Consider the following 18216-nt stretch of genomic DNA (forward strand, 5'->3'; position numbering starts at 1 on the left):
ATTATACCTTGGAGTTTCTGCTACACTACAAAAAATACTTCATTTATTACAAGATACCATAGCCCACTTACATAAGTACATAAGTGTTGCCATACTGGGACAGACCGAAGGTCTGTCAAGGCCAGTATCCTGTTTCCAACAGTGGCCAATCCAGGTCACTAGCACCTGACAAGATCCCAAAACAGTACAATACATCCTATGCTGCCCATCGTAGAAACAAGCGGCAGATCTTCCCCAAGTCCATCCTAATAATGACCTATGGACTTTTCCTTTAGGAAGCTATCCAAACTCTTTTAAAACCCCGCTAAGCTAACTGCTTTCACCACATTCTCTGGCATCGAATGGCAGACTTCAGCCTTTCCTCATAGGGAAGTCATCCCGTCACCTTTATCATTTTGGTCTCCCTTTTCTGTACCTTTTCTAATTCCACTACATCTTTTTTGAGATGCGGCGACCAGAAATGAACACAGTATTCGAGGTGCAGTCGGACCATGGAGCAATACAAGGCATTTTAACATCCTCATTTTTGTTTTCCATTCCTTTCCTAATAATACCTAACATTCTATTTGCTTTCTTAGCCGCAGCAGCAGCACACTGAGCAGAAGGTTTCAACGTATCATCAACAACGACATCTAGATCCCTTTCTTGGTCGGTGACTCCTAAAGTGGAACCTTGCATGACGTAGTTATAATTTGGGTTCCTCTTTCCCACATGCATCACTTTGCACTTGCTCACATTAAACGTCATCTGCCATCAGTAGTCTTTTTAAAATGGTTTATGTCCTCACTAAATTTGTGTTTGGAACAGGGGCACTATCCTGGTCACCTTGGTCATATTATCCTTACACCAATTTTAGGGCCCCTTTTACAAAGCTGCATCAAAAGGGGGCTTACGCTGGCATCGGCACGTGTTTTTGACCCGCGCCGAGACCCCCTTTTACCACAGCGGGTAAAAGGCAAATCTTTCTTTTTTTCAGGAAATGGCTGTACAGCAAGTGAAGCACTTGCTGCGTGGCCATTTTGGGGGGGGGGGGGGGGGGGAGAGCACTTACCGCCACCCAGTGAGGTGGCGGTAAGGGCTCCCACGCTAACCCAGTGGTAACTGGGCAGCGCGCGGCACTGCCCAATTATAGCCAGGTACACACCGTCGATACAAAAATAAAAAATTTTTGTAGCGCCGGATATGACGCTCGCTGGGGGTGGGAACTACCACCGGGCTGCTGTGGTAGCCCAGCGGTACTTCCGTTTTAGCGAGCGGTAAGCTTGCGTGGGGCTTACCGCCACTTTGTAAAAGGGTCCCTTAAAGAATCAATCTGGGCCTGTGTCACAAGTAAGTAACTATAGACCAGTAGCGTCCACTTCTTTGTTTGTAAAGATATTAGAAGCAATAGTTACACAACAACTTGTAGAGTACCTAGATCAGTATAATATTCTGTCTTTTTCTCAATCAGGCTTTAGAAAGAACTTTAGCACTGAAACAGTTTTATGTGCTATAATAGCGGAAATAAAATATTGGCTTAGCAGGGGCTGTCACGTGACTACGGATCCAATTTGATTTGACAGCAGCATTTGATGTGATTGATCATGAGATACTTTTATGGATATTGGATAGTAGACACAGTTTTAAATTGGTTTAAGGGGTTTTTAACTTTGAGGACATAGGTTAGAATGAGGAATGAGCTCTCTTCTTCGTCGGTTCAAATTTTCGGCATTCCTCAGGCATCACCATTATCGCCCATTATTGTCAATTTAGTAATGTCATCCCTGACTAAAATTTTGGATAGTCATGCAATGAAAAATGTATCTATGCAGATGACATTACTTATTCCTTTGGACGCAGTGATCTTAAATATTAATGCTAAAACCACATTTTGTGTTGTTAGTTGAAGAATGGGTTACTACACACAAACTAAAGTTGAACCTAGGTAAAACAACGTTTTTTCATTGTTTCCAATTCTCAACAGGGTGTTTTATGTCAGATGATACTGTAACTATAGATAAGGTCTGTATTCCAGTTGAATCAGAGATAAAAAAAGTTTAGGAGTAGTACTGGATGCTCATCTTTCTTTTGAAAAGTATGTTGTTCAGTTAACTATAAAAAAAGGCTTTTTTTTTTTTACTTTGAAAAGACTAAGGGCCCTGTTTCTAAGCGGTACTAAGGGCGCATTAGCGTTTTTAGCACGCACTAAATGCTGAATTGCCCATAGGAACATATAGTCGATGGTAGCATTTAGCGTACGCTAACAACGCTAACTCGGCTTAGTAAACAGGACCCTAAGAAGGATTAGGCATTGTTTTGAACCCCTGCAATTTAGACTAATTGTTCAGCCTCTAATTTTGAATCAGCTAGATTATTGCAATGTACTTTTTGTAAGTTGTACACAACTAATTTTAAAGAAGTTGCTGACTCTACAAAATGTAGCAATTCGCTTGGTTTACTCTGCAAAAGAGTTTGATAAGGTTACTCCTCTGCTGGCTAGAGCCCATTGGCTCCCTATCCAAGCTAGGGTGTATTTTAAGGCCTGTGCAATTATTTTTAAAACATTATATGGTCTTGCCCCAGAATATGTGTTCTCATTGTTTATTTTCCCATTAAGAAAATGCTATTCAATTACGGAATACTTTGCACTTACATCTCCCATCTTCTAGATTTGTTAGATCTAAAAGAATATTTCAGTCCTTGTTTTCTTTTACAGGAGTTAAGTTTTGGAATGATCTTCCTGTAATTCTTAGATTTCTAGACAGTCTCTCGCAATTTAGAAAATCACTAAAAATGTGGTTATTTGAGATCTCAAATGTATGATGAGTTGTTTTTAAGTTTTTAGACTGGTTGACTTGATTGTAATTTCCAAGGTATGCCTGGCTTCTTACTATTTGTAAACCGCATAGAACTGTTAAGGTTGTTGCAATATAAAAGGTATTTTTAGTTTATTTATTTATTAGGATTTATTTACCGACTTTTTGAAGGAATTCACTCGTCGGTGTACAATAAGAATAAATCAAACATGAGCAATAGACAATTACAGCAGTAAAAATACTCAAATAACAATACATAGTATGGCATAGAGGGGCATAATCGAACAGAAACGCCTATCTCCATGGGCGTTTATCTCCGAGAACGGGTCCGTGAAGGGGCGGAGTGAACCGTATTTTCAAAAAAAAATAGACGCCCATGTTTTATTCGCCAAGGTGTGAGCTGGGCGTTTTTGCTTTTCAGCGATAATGGAAAATGAAATCGCCCAGCTCAAAAACGAATAAATCCAAGGCATTTGTTCGTGGGAGGGGCCAGGATTCATAGTGCACTGGTCCCCCTCACATGCCAGGACACCAACCGGGCACCCTAGGGGGCACTTTTACAAAAACAAAAAAAAAGGTAAAAGAGCTCCCAGGTGCATAGCACCCTTCCCTTGGGTGTTGAGCCCCCCAAATCCCCCTCAAAACCCACTGCCCACAAGTCTACACCATTACTATAGCCCTAAGAGGTGAAGGGGGGCACCTACATGTGGGTACAGTGGGTTTGGGGGCTTGGACGACTAATAAGATTAAGCAGCACAATTGTAACAGGTAGGGGGGGGATGGGCCTGGGTCCACCTGCCTGACGTCCACTGCACCCCCTAACAACTGCTCCAGGGACCTGCATACTGCTGCTTGGGAGGAGGGTATGACATTTGAGGGTGGAAATAAAAAGTTGTGAAACATCATTTTGTTGTGGTGGGAGGGGGTTAGTGACCACTGGGGGAGTCAGGGGAGGTCATCCCCGACTCCCTCTGGGGGTCATCTGGTCATTTAGGGCACTTTTTGGGGCCTTATTCGTAAAAAAACAGGGTCCAGGAAAAGTGCCCTAAATTCTAGCTACAAACGCATCCATTATCGGCGAAAGGCGCCCATCTCTGTTCGGGTGATAACCACGCCCCAGTTCCGCCTTCACCACGCCTCCGACACGCCCCCGTCAACTTTGTCCGCATCCGCGACGGAGTGCAGTTGAAAGCGTCCAAAGTTCGGCTTTCGATTATACCGCATTATTTGTTTTTGTGAGAAAAACGCCCATCTCCCGATTTAGGTCAGAACTTGGGCGTTTTTCTCGTTCGATTATAAGCAGGATAGTATACTACTTACAAGGTTTAGTTTAGTTTAGTTTAGTTTATATGCATAAAATAATAAATTTACCCTATATTATAATGTTTGTTTATTTTGAAGCTGGGGTCGGAGTTGGTACATTTTTACCAACTCCAGCTCTACCTAAAATTGCTTCCAACTCCACAGCCCTGATAAGCAGTCTGAAAAGGTTATATGTTTGAATGTCTGTCACTTTTTTTGTCTTCACAGAAAAGGATGCGGTTTGGACAGTTGTATTACAAATTGCTCTAGCAGAATTTATTAAAACTTCATTTTTTTGTTTCTAGTGACTTTACTTACCTTTTCCCAGAAATTGTCGCCAATAATATATAGTCAGATCAATATTCAAGACAAGTCATACATTCACCAGTGCCAGATGAACATATAATTTCTATATCCATGCCTTGAGCTTTACTGAGGAAGGTATTGGGGTCATAGGACCACCAGGAACCTTCTTTGGTGGTGATGATTCGGAGCAACAAAAACAAGGTCTACAAGATGTAATAGGACAAATTGATAAACTTAAGAGTAACAAATCACCTGAGGCCCTGTTTACTAAGCCACGCTGTAGATGCGCTAACTTTTTAGTGTGCTCTAAAAATTAGCACGTACTAATTCTAGAGATACCCAAATATTCCTATGGGTATCTTTAGAGTACATGCTAATGTTTAGCGTGAGCTAAAAAGTTAGTGCACCTACAGCGCGGTTTAGTAAACAGGGCCTCAGGTGTGGATAGTACTCATCCCAGAGTCCTGAAGGAGCTTAAACATGGCATCGCATGTTCAAAACACTCACAGTACCTAAAGATCAGAGGGAAGCCCATGTATGCCTGTTTTTAAAAAGGGCTCCCAGGGTGACCTGTGACACTAGAGACGGTTGCTGAAAATTGACCTCCATATTTCCAATAAACGCTTAAAAGTAAGGTCCGGGTTTGATTGTCAGACATAAGCCTAGTTCCTTCAGTAGGCAATGAGGAGATAACACGACATATGTGGCAATCCCAGCCATTTCACAACAGTAAACTTGAGAAGTACATATCCCAGATATTGAAGAAAACCATATTCTATGGCCCCTAAGTAGAAGGAAGGAATGTAAAAATAAGGGTAAAAAAATGTATAAGGAAAAACTGCTTCAGTATAGGAAGAAATTATTATTATAGCATAGAATGAAAAAAGATGAGGGGTTACACTGATTTGTATGTTTTTTTTAACTACCCTATCACTGTCTGTTTTTCAACAGGTAAAAAATGCAGCTGCCAATGTACTCAGGGAAACGTGGTTGATTTACAAAAATACTAAACTGGTCAAAAAAATCGATCATGCTAAAGTAAGAAAACATCAGCGCAAATTCTTGCAGGCTATTCATCAGTAAGTACTGTTTTGCTCTATGCAAGTATTTTTGTTCATCACAGTAGTATAGAACTTACTGTTAGATAACTGCAGTCTAACTTTTCTGCTTCCATTAAGGCTGTCACCTAGTTTTGTTACAGAAAAAAGAAATATTTTGATTTGTTTTCTTTTCGCTGCACTTTTGTTTCATGCCAAAGTACAAATTAATTCAGGTTTAGTTTTCTTTGATGTTATGTGACAACTAATTATCAGTGGATTTTTTTTTGTTGTTGGCCAGAAAGGATTCACTGCTCTCGCAGTCTCTTGCAGGGCCAGGATTCACTGCGGCGTGCACTTGTCGTTATCCCATCTCCCTCCATGGCACCCCAGTGAGCTCGCTGCAGTGCACCAGGGCGCTGCGGCACAGTTTGGGAAATGCTGGTTTAATGTATTAGTATGAATAATCATTGCAGTTTTGTACCGTATATAGTATTAGTAACTGGGTTTTTATTTTGGCTGTATAAAAAGTTTGAATTGGGTTATAGATATTAATTCCCAGTGATCAAGGCTGAATCCTCAGGTGTGCACTAGAAATACAATTCCTTTGCCCTTCAGTGAAGGTAAATAGTGGTGGTGAAGTTCATATCTGATGTATTATTAACATCCAGATCAATATTTAAATCATATTTGTGATTAGCACCACAACCTCTGATTGTGTAAGTGCTTCCCCCTCCCCTCTCCCCCCCCCCCCCCCCCAAATCCTCAGAACATAACAGACAGCTTTGGTTGTTTTTTTTTTGGCTTTTTAATGATTTAATCTGTAGGAGTGAAATTTTGGGCCAAGTGGGGACTTCAGGTTATCCATTCAGCAGCAAAATCCAGCCACATGGAGGGTAGTTTTATAACATGGAACCTACTAAAAGCACTGTTGTAAGGAATATATTTATAAAGAAATGTAGGCCCAAGCCTAGATGTTAGGAAGCATGCTCGTAAATCATAGTATTTTAGAAATTACACACATCTACACTGTGCCCAGACTGTGCCCATGTGCACTCTGACTGTCAAATTACATGCCATTGAGCAACATTCATACTTTTACGCTGGTTGCAATTTTATAAGAGATCATTTACACGCGTACGATACTACAGAAGCACTTTAATTACTAAAATAACCCCCGGTTAAGCACAGACTTCTTATCTAAATATATGTGTCCTCTTTTAAAATCACCCTTTAAGGGGACAATTCTATAACTAGGCGCCTCCAGTTAGATGCCCAAAGGGCACATGGTGGGAGCTTATTCTAGAAAGGTGACCAGATTCCATTATAGAATACTAGCATAACCCGGTATCCATGCGCCCAGCATCTTAGGTGCTCACACTTATTGCAGCTGTATGGCTTGCCTGAGCGCTCCTTTTACTAAGGAGTTGTGAGCCCAGTGCAGGCTTACCGCTCGCTATACAGGAAGTACTACCGCAGCAGCCTGGAGATACTTCCCACCCCTAGCGTACTGTCATTTCTGGCGCTACAAACATTTATTTTTGTAGCGCCGGAGTGTACCTGGCGGTAATCAGGCAGTGCCGGGCATTGCCCGGTTACCTCTGAGTTAATGCGGGAGCCCTTACCATCACCTCAATGGGTGGTGGTAAGGGCTCCCCCCGAAATGGCCATACACAAGTGCTTTACTTACCGCCCAGCCATTTCCTATAGGAAAGCGAGACTTCCCTTTTACCAGCTGCAGTAAAAGGGGGTTTTGGCGCACATGTAAAACATGCACCAAGGCCAACACCGGCTGCCTTTTGCCGCAGCTTGGTCAAAGTGACCCTAAGTGCGAGCACCTAAAGTGCGGCAGGGACATGTGTAACTTACAGTATTCTGTGAGTTGGGCATATAAGCAGGAACCCGCCTGTGTCTCACTCATGCTGTGCCCCTGTGTGTGCCCCTCATATGAAGAAAGGCTAAAGAGGTTTGGGCTCTTCAGCTTGGAAAAGAGACAGATGAGGGGAGGTATGATTGAGATCTACAGAAACCTGAGTGGTGTAGAACAGGTAAAAGTGAATCGATTTTTTACTCATTCCAAAAATACAAAGACCACGGGACACTCGATGAACTTACATGGAAATACTTTTAAAACAAATAGGAGGAAATATTTTTAACTCAAAAAATAGTTAAGCTCTGGAACTCTTTGCTGGAGGATGTAGTAACAATGGTTAGCGTATCTGGGTTTTAAAAAGGTTTGGACAAGTTCCTGGAGGAAAAGTCCATAGACTGCTATTGAGACAGACATGGGGAAGCCACTGCTTGCCCTGGGTTTGGTAGCATGGGATGTTGCCACAATTTGGGTTTCTACCAGATACTTGTGAACTGGATTGGCCACTGTTGGAAACAGGATACTGAGCTAGATGGACCATTGGTTTGACTCATTATGGCTATTCGTATGTTAAATACATGCTCTGTAAGTTAAGTGAGTATGTGAAGACCTTTTGCATTTACACACGTATGTGCTCACTTATGCACCTGTATGCCAATATTCTAAACATTTATGCATGTAACACACATGTAAATGTGGGTGTCTAAGTTATACAGTTAGGTGTCCCAAGGCTGTGCAGTAGAAGCATATTCTATAACAGAATTTATGTCCCTACATTCCCTTATAGGATACAGCTGTAACTTGGTATTTGCGCTACTAACATTTACATTCTTGCATTTACACTAGCCATAGAGCTGATGTAAGTTCTCGCACCTAGATACAATAGGGATGCGTACAATGTACAGTATAGTGTAAGTTTCCCACATAAGTGGGAGGCCCCCCTGTATTTTGCCCATTCTCCACCCATGTGTGCACCCCCTTGGAAAGGCATAGAACAAGGTATCTCAACCCAATCCTCAGAACACACCTAGCCAGTCAGGTTTTCAGGATACCCACAATGAATATGCATGAAATAAATTTGCATACCCCTGAGGTAGGGCATGCAAATTCATTTCATGCATATTCATTGTGGGTATCCTGAAAACCTGACTGGCTAGGTGTGTCTTGAAGACTGTGTTGAGAACCTCTGGTGTAGAAGGAAGGCTTTAATTGCACCAAAGAAATACTAAGCCCGACATGGCCACATTTCGCCTACAAAGGCTGCATCAGGGGGTTTTACACTGTGAACTTTGCAGCTGTTCACTGGGAATCCACAGGAGCAGCTTGAAGGCAATTTGCAAGTGAGAGCTAATTCTAGAGGGATGTGTGCATTGATTTACACCCCTCTCTAATCAGTGCCCCTGACACAACCTTTGTAGGCGAGACGTGGCCACATCAGTTTTTATATTTGTTTGGTGCAATTAAAGCCTTCCTTCTGCTCCTAACTTCATGTGGTGGTCTGCTATTTTCTGTGCTGATCTGAGCATTGCAGGTCCTTACTTCGATTTTGATACCCCACTCCCTTGGAAATGCATGCTATATAAGTTAAGTGCTTAGGCACCATTCTGGCATATATGCGGGTATGTGTGTACATATGAACGTAAGTGCTGGTATTCTAAACATTTACACAACTAACACATATCCTGTTTCCAACAGTGGTCAATTCAGGTCACAAGTACCTGGCAAAATCCCAGAACAGTAAAAGAGATTTTATGCTGCTTATCCTAGAAATAAGCAGTGGATTTTCCAAGGCCATCTTAATAATAACTTATGGACTTTTCTTTTAGGAAATTATCCAAACCTTTTTTAAACTCTTCTAAGCTAACTGCTTTTACCACATTGTCTGGCAACAAATTACTACTACTACTACTACTTAACATTTCTAGAGCGCTACTAGGGTTACGCAGCGCTGTACAAATTAACAAATAAGGACAGTCCCTGCTCAGAAGAGCTTACAATCTAAAGGACGAAATGTCAAGTTGGGGTAGTTTAGATTTCCTGAGAAAAGGTGTAGTGATTAGGTGCCAAGGCGACATTGAAGAGAAATTCCAGAGTTTAATTGAACATTGAGTGAAGAAATATTTTCTCCAGTTTGTTTGTAGCTCCATTGTGTGCCCCCTAGTCTTAATATTTTTAGAAAAGGTAAGCAAGTGAGTCACATCTACTTACGCACTCAAGTGGCAGCATAATATCTAAGCGCTACTCTGTAAAGGCGCACATAAGTGGCATAGCATGTAAATGCAAGGGGGTCTTTCACATTGGTGGAGCATGGAATGCCCAACAGTAAAAATACCAACAAACACCAGTATGGCAATTAGGATAAAATTTATTAGCACATAAACCCAACATGGCCACATTTCAGTATCCACCTGCATCGGGGTAATAGATCTTATTGGACAAAAATACAGTGCAGTGCTGACTATATAGGACTTGCTGACTGAGAATCTTTTAATGTCAATTAGTATTGCACAGCTTTACAGAGTGTACGGCTGTGGAAAGGGACATGGGAAGGACTGCCACTTATATGCGCAACTTACAGAATACAAGGGCCCTTTTACAAAGTGTCGGTAAGCCAAACGCAGGCTTACCGCACGCTAACCCGGAGCTATCGTCGACCCAATGCGACCGCTGGCAGTAGTTCTGCCTCCAGCGCATGCCATTTCCGCAACGCTAGAAAACATTTTTTTTATAGCACGGTGCTAACCCGGCGGTAATTGGGCATCACCACATACTGCCCGGTTACCACTGGGTTACCATGGGAACCCTTACTACCACCTCAGTAGGTGGCAGTATGTACTCCCCCCCTCCCCCCCGTATGGCCATGTGGTAAGAGTAATCTTATCACATGGCCATTTTTTAGGGGATTTTTACCCGCTGCTGTAAAAAGGGCCCTGGCACTTGGGAAAAACGGCCCCCCACTGCTACCGCAGGGCCCTTTTTCCTGCAGCTTAGTAAAAGGACCCCACAGTAAGTTATGTCTGCCCTTGCCGGGCTATGCTAGTATTCTACAATGGAATCTGGGTGGCCAGATGACGTTATAGAATAGGCTTTCACCACTTGGCAAATTGGGTCCTAAATGGAGGCACCCACTTATACAACTAGCCCCTTAGGACTAGATTCTATAAATGATAGCTAAAAAATTGGCACTGAAAAAAATAGCGCTATGGGCTATTCTATAAACCACACTTAAATTTAGGTGCGGTTTATAGAATAGCACTAAGCGTCAGGAACCATGACTATGTTTAAGCGTGACCATTTATGCCAATGAAATCCTGGAGTAAATCCATACGCGTAAATTAGGCATGGATCCTGCTAAATCTAAAACAGCTTGCATAAATTTTAGGAACGCCCTGACACGGCCCCTTTTTGGTTCCACATACTAGAATTTATGCATATCTCTTTATAGAATGCATCTAAAAAGATGCGTATGTAAATTCTTATTATTGCCAATTTAGTACCAATAACTGCTTGTTATAGCCCAATTATTGGCACTGATTGGCTCATTAATCAATTAAATTTCATGCACAAATTGGACACGTATTTAAATTTGCAAACGCAACTCAGAGTGCCATATGTAGAATCTGGGGTTTAATGGCTATATTACGTGTTTAAGTGCAAGTGCGTAGAGAGAAGATATAACTTTAAACAGATATCTATTTAAAGATTTAGGTGGATTTTCAGGTGTGGCACTTGGACAGATAGTACCGCTGAAAGCTGACTTTCTCACTGTTTAATTCTTATTTTTGATAAGTGGAAAAAGGGAACAAGGAAAGATGTTAAAAGAGCCTTTTTTGGAAGAGAGTAATTCCATCCCTTATCTAGTTTAAAAGATTTTTAACAACGAACCATAGCTTTTTGATTAAAAAAAAAAACCCAAACTTTCTGCTCTTTATTGCCAGCCAAATGATTTGGATTTAATTTGCTCCTCAGGCTTCTTATATTAACATGGTGAAAAAGATGAACACTGCAGAAATAGCACATGGAGTCTCCTGCACAACTGAACAAAATGAAGCTAACCACAGGGCCTATCAAAGAGAACCAACAAGGCTATTTGGCTCACACAGAAAAAGAGCTTTTGTTTAGGAAAAAATGTTTATTTTATGTCTTTTTTTTATTATTTTTTTTTACTGAACATGAAATTAATTCTGCTAGATAGAATTTATTTGCTTTGCTTTTTGTGTATGAGCATCTTTTTCACAAAATAGGAGCCCATTAAATTAAAGTCTGGGTCTTCCTAATTTGCACTGGCTCAGGCCTCGGAGGTTCCCAAAAGGCCCTGATGTAATTTTCACATTAGCAGCCTGTTTCTAATAACAATTTGCTACATAAGATGTATTTATTTATTTTAAACATTTATATATTGCCTATAACCTAGGTGATTTACAAGTGAAACGTACATAATAAAAATAGCTTTGACAACAAATACAACAAACTAGGAGCCCTGTTTACTAAGCCGCGTTATAGGTTTGCTAATGATTTTAGCGCGTGCTAAAAACGCTAGCACACCTTAATAAACAGGGCCCTAGATATCACAAACTGCCACTGCAAATACTGCTCGTCATCAAGAATCATAACACCAGTTGCTCCTACATAAAAGCTTCAACAAACAGCTCTGTTTTTCACAGTCTCTTCAATTGAGCCAGATTGCTGCACCAGTTTCGTGTCACGTTTTCACAAAAAAAATGTAAATAAGTGATCTAGCTAACAAGGATAACTACACCTCTTAGAAGTTTCAGTGTACGAAGCAGGGACGTAGCCAGACCCCACGGTGGGAGGGGACAAGAGCCCGAGGTGGGGGGGCACCTTTTAGTCTGCTGCCCCACCGCCACCCCCCCTGCTGCCTCACCCCCCAACACCTCGCCGCTCCACCAGCCGTCCTGCTGCATGCTCAGTTTCACTTAAAGAAGCATGCAGGACGTAAGGAGGAAGAGAGAGCAGGAAGTCTTCACTGGCGGGGATTGGGGACCCCACCAGCAAAACCAGGGGCCCGGATGAAATGTGGGGGGACCCAGGCCCCCGTAGCCCCATGTAGCTACGCCACTGGTACGAAGACTTTCTTTTACATGTCTGTTTCCCAAAAGTTAAAAATGTATTTTGTTATTTAGAACACAGTTACAACTCAGCCCTTTTAAAACGCAATCTGTTACAACGCAAATCTGCTTATAATGTGACGCAAGTGTGGCTCCCAGTTTCATTGACAGGAGATGATGTGACATCATAAGGCCAAAGCCGTCTACACCCACTCGGAGCTGAGCACACCGTCTCATGTTAATCATAGCTCCCTGGGTTAAAGAAATGTTGGAAACCTCAAACAAACGAAATAATTTTAATTTGGAAGAAAAAAATCGTGCGCTTGATAGAATCAAATCTGGAGTTCCACAAACCTAAGTGGCTGAAGACCTAGTAGTGAATGAGTCAACAGTTCATGGAAGGAAAAGGAGAAGGAGAAACTTTGTGATGCATCTAAGTCCATAGAGACAGACGATGGACTGAAATGAAAATGTTTGCAGCAACCTCAAGACAGCCAGTTAGATAAAGCTGTGTTTCAGTGGTTTGGCCTCTCTCTGGACCCATCTGCAAACGCAAGCCAAAGGAAGATATTGCCGCTGCCAAATAGTTCTTGGAAAGATATGCTAATGAAGGCCTCGCAGAAAATAAAGGCCTCAGAAAATGGCTAATGCAGAAAGAGTGCTGGAAACGGTCGTTTATAAGGAGAGTGGGGCCACTATAGAATCTTGGATTGATGGGGATAACAGCAGTCGTACATATGAGCACATGAGTGATTTGGAAATAATCAAAAACATTAATGGCAAAAATCTTGATCTGGATGCAACCGAAGAAGAATTTGTTAATGTATGCTTTGATGACATGTAGTTAATTTAAAAAACAATTATTGGCATCTTAAATACTTTATTGTATAGACAAGATGGTGGTTTGACACTCTCATTTATCCTTATTGGTAAATACGGGGTGCATTATGTTTTCCCTTTTCTTCTAAATTTTAGACAATTGTACAGTGCACCTATAAAAGACTGAAACATGATTTATATACAATATTGTTATTCTATAGTACTGCAACTATCATGCGCAAATACAAGAGACATGCAAAATACTGTATAAGTTGAATGCAGACAATGGGCAGAAATTTCTAACTGATCCTCTTATATCACAATGTGATTCTTTGGACCCAAATCACCGTGTTGTAATGGGGTTAAGCTGTATATCCCATTTATCAAGCTTTTCTGATTGAGTAACAATAATGCATCTGACCAAACTGAAATCAAACATACGTACAACATATAACATAAAATAATAGTCAATCAGTCACTTAATCAGGGAAAACAGGAGCCCACCCTTGCAAAATTTCAAATAATCTGACTCCAAGTGCACTGAATGTGGTAGTATATTTCATAATACAGGGTCTGCAGTGGTAAACACTGAAATTTAGACATAGTCCTCAGTAAAGGGACCATAATTAACCCCTCAAAAGGTGAGCTCGGCCTGCAATTGGTGGTGTAAAACAAATGCCTAAACTACAAATATTCCAGGGCATTCCCATGTGAAGCTTTAAATAATAAAATTGAAATCTTACAGGTCAACATTCAGCCAGTGGTGGTCAGTATTTCTTTAAATGCTGACTGCCACTGTTTAAATTGGACTTGAATATTCAATGCCAGGCCTTGTCCAGGCACCGGCACTGAATATCCAAGTCATTGGCAGATGCAGAGGGTGTGCAGATGCCAGCTGATACTCACTGCTAGTACCCACATAGTTCACTGGGCAAAGACTTATGCTTTTTATGTGGCCCTATCTGCTCGATTGAATATCATTCATAATCGCATATCTTCTGTCTCCATCCTGCTTTCTCCTCAGGACCATCCCAGGGCAGTTAAGTGCCGCTGATTATTGGCAGCTGACCCACTCAGCGTAATTTAAACAGGCAGGAACCTCTTCTGCCCAGTGTAAACTACTACTACTACTACTATTTAGCATTTCTATAGCGCTACAAGGCATACGCAGCGCTGCAACTTTTTAACCAAGGAGTGATATGTGTAAATTTCGAAGAGTCAACTATTAGCTGCAATATTCTGAACTGTTCATGGATCATATCAATGGGGATGGCAAGCCAAAAAATGTAACTACAATAGTCAAATGTAGAAAAACAGAAGGCCTGAATAACTAAATAAAAATGTAACAGTGACAAATACAGCTTCCTTCTTTGTAGCATATGAAACTTAGGGGCTCATTTTCTAGCAAGGCCATAAATTCAGTCAATTGTATCTTTTTCTGGCCATGTGCTAGTGTTAGCATTAGCACAAGGCCACTGAAAAAGAATTAACTTGGGAGCCCTCCACACCTCCTGTTTAGGAAGCGCTAAGGGCTTTTACAAAGGCACGTAAGGGTCTACACACACCCAGCATGCACCAAATTGGCATCACCGCCAGGCTACCTCGTGCCCCGGGCAGTAATTCTGAATTTGGCATACACCAAAAACACGTGGTAGAAAATATTTTCTACCGCGTGGTGCTTACCCGGCAGTAAACAGCAGTGATCGTGTGCTGCATGCCTACCGCTTGGGTCAATGGGTGGAAGCAAGATCTCGGGCTGAAAATGGGTGTGTGCTGGTTTTTATTTTGCCGCATGTCCATTTCCGGCCCCTTAAAAAAAGGGCTCTTTTTCCAGGACACAGTAAAAACTGGCCCGGTGCACACCCAAAAGATGCACTCGCACTGCCGCAGGCCACTTTTTGCCACAGCTTAGTAAAAGGGCCCCTAAGTTAGCATATACTAATGTCAGTGCACTATTTAAATAGTGCTTCCACACCCATTCTTTGCCCTTAAAATGACACCTCCACAAAACAAACCCAGTGCGGTTAGTGCGTGCAAATGGCAAAACTAATTCAAAATGCTTTTCCGCATCCTGTAGGCCATTTTCCTGCGTTAAGTGCACATTTGCACTTAATGCAATGTAGTAAAAGGAGCCCTTAATAACGAACTGCAAACTAATTCTAGCTGTGTGGATTTTACATCCTTTCAGCTCATCAGTTTTAAATTATAAAATTGCAGAGTATGTGAACAATTTTACTTCTGCAAAGGGAGAAAACATGCCAATATTTTTACAAAAAGGGCTATCCCCTGGATTCTATATGGCAAGACTTAGTGGCCTGCGCTAGTGTAGACGCATGTATTGGACGCATGCAGGTCCATTTTTCAGCACACCTGCAAAAAAGGCCTTTTATTTTTTTGGCCGAAAATGGATGTATAGCAAAATGAAAATTGGCATACATCCATTTTGGGTCTGATCTTACTGCAACCCATTCACTTAGCGGTGAGGTCTCACGCGTTAACCAGGCGGTAATTGCCAGCACGTGTACATATTTTCCAGCGCATACAGTGAATGCACATAAAAAATGAAATTACAGCCCAGGCTACACAGTAGCCAGGCGGTAGTTCCGAATTGGCGCACATTGGGCACGCGTAGGCGCCTATGTGGCTTAGTAAAAGGGCCCCTTAAATTGCATAGGCAAAGCCGGTCATATTCTGGATTTACACGTACAACTTAATTAATTAGCAACCCAATCAGTGCTGATAATTGCCAATTAAGCAATTACTGACACTAATTGGCATTAGTTAGAATTTATGCGCACAACTAAGCACACAACTAAGCGTATTCTGCAACATGATGTGCATAAATGGCGTCTTAAGTGGCAGATGACGTTTAATGTGAGCAAGTACAAAGTGATGCATGTGGGAAAGAGAAACCCGAATTATAGCTACGTCATGCAAGGTTCCACGTTAGGAGTCATGGACCAAGAAAGGGATCTAGGTGTCGTCGTTGATGATACGTTGAAACCTTCTGCTCAGTGTGCTGCTGCGGCTAAGAAAGCAAATAGAATGTTAGGTATTATTAGGAAAGGAATGGAAAACAAAAATGAGGCCGTTATAATGCCTTTGTATCGCTCCATGGTGCGACCGCACCTCAAATATTGTGTTCAATTCTGGTCGTCGCATCTCAAAAAAGATATAGTGGAATTAGAAAAGGTACAGAGAAGGGTGACGAAAATGATAAAGAGGATGGGACGACTTCCCTATGAGGAAAGGCTAAAGCGGCTAGGGCTCTTCAGCTTGGAGAAAAGGCGGCTGAGAGGAGATATGTTAGAGGTCTATAAAATAATCTTCCTGATTGTTAGACATCCAATACTGTTAAGTATTTTGGAGCATTCTGGAGTATAATGGTGTTACCCAGATCAAAAAAAGAGGCACTCAGTGTCTTGCAGCAACAGAGAAGAAAAACAACAAAGCAGACACTAGAGCCTTTATTCAAACAGTCCCGAAATGGCCACGTTTCACCAAATAGGCTGCATCAGGGGTCAATCATAAACAACTAACCAGGGACATACAATACTTAGCCCTGGTAATAAAGCTGTGCATCCAAGATGACTTCAAATGTCCGTTTAAAAAGATGTGCTTTCAAATGTTTGCCAAAAGACAGAATAGGCGATGTGGATTGCAGATCCAATGGTAGTGCTTTCCATAAAATTGGATTAGCAACCAAAAAATGGGAGGAACTGTAATCTTCCCATCTAATATGACAGAAAAATAGAACATCAAGAAGGTACCTATCAGCTGAAATGTGATGCTTTTGTTGACATATAGGCACACAAAAAAATCCTGTTTAAAATAACCTAATTGGATTATGTGTGCATTAGCCAAAGAATTTTCAATAATTGTTTTTCACCCACTCTTCACTCGTTCTATAATGTGCCTGCTAACAAACTTCTACTTCAGTGCATAGTCAGAAAGAAAAATAACTTTTTCCGCTTTATTGTTAACCTACTATCCTGTCTTGAGTAATCTAATTGTAGTCTCTCAAAAGTTAAGTGGTGAAAATTCTCTAAACTTTTATTTTTAGCTATAGCAAAGTCATTAAAATAATAAGCCTATTTCATTATACTTTGACACATAACTTATTGTGCCTCTGTTTTTGTGCTATAAAAGAAACACAAGTCTTGAAAGTGTTTTTTTTTTAAACCAGTATTCACTGAGATGCTGTAGAAAGGATACAAATGTAATTTAATGGAGTAGCTGTTTGCAGGAGAAATAATAGTGAACAAAAATTCCGACTAATGCTAATGTGGTGTGACATTTTCGAAAGGAAGTTCAAATTAGAATTGAGACGTCCAGCTTGGGATATCTCATGTTTCACTAGTATTTTAGAACAAGACCTGTTGACATTCGGCCTGTTCTAAAATACATGGTGAAATGAGTGTATATGCACTGGTTAACATACAAAATAAACATTAATTTTAGAAAGGTAAACATTTAAAATATCATTGAGTCAAAAGAAGCACAACAAGTCCATAAACATTTATGCACCATAGTGTTATAACCAGACAGTTGATTTAGGGTGAGCCTGAGCCCAAAGTGAATGAGCCACTGATAGTAAGTATATTACAGAGACCTGTGGTGGTGCACTGTCACATGTCAAGTGATTTGAGTCCCACAGGCCCAAAATCTCCCTGTGCCCTCTTCCCCCTTCCCCAAACTAAAAAAAAAATAGCTGAGCTAGCACGATTCCTAAACCGGCAGCAATGTCCCCAAGCCACAGCCACTGTCAGCCCCCGTGCATTCTCAGTTTTATATGAAAACTGAGCATGCATATGGGGACAGGGCAGCGTCTCGTGGATACTACCTCTAGCTGCCCAATTTGCAAGTGTTCCAGCCAGGAGGGGGTCTTTGTCTGGTGGAGATTGGATCACCCCACCAACCACAGTAAGGGAACACCAATTTTAGATGGGCCTGAACCAAAAGTGGGTGGGCCCGGGCTTACTTATACTACAGATGCACTAGCATATTGCATATATTGT

General features: G+C 41.4%; 1 protein-coding gene across 2 annotated transcripts in view; it reads left to right on the forward strand.

The window, feature by feature from the left end:
- The window catches only part of KCNN2 (potassium calcium-activated channel subfamily N member 2), a 306088-nt gene that overhangs the window by 204067 nt on the left and 83805 nt on the right, over positions 1-18216 (forward strand). For both annotated transcript variants that reach the window (XM_030192324.1, XM_030192323.1), the window contains exon 6: positions 5355-5482. In XM_030192324.1, coding sequence (XP_030048184.1) covers positions 5355-5482 — 128 coding nt within the window. The remainder of the gene's footprint in view (positions 1-5354; positions 5483-18216) is intronic.

The sequence above is a fragment of the Microcaecilia unicolor genome, chromosome 2 (genome assembly GCF_901765095.1).
Source record: "Microcaecilia unicolor chromosome 2, aMicUni1.1, whole genome shotgun sequence".
Taxonomy (NCBI): domain Eukaryota; kingdom Metazoa; phylum Chordata; class Amphibia; order Gymnophiona; family Siphonopidae; genus Microcaecilia; species Microcaecilia unicolor.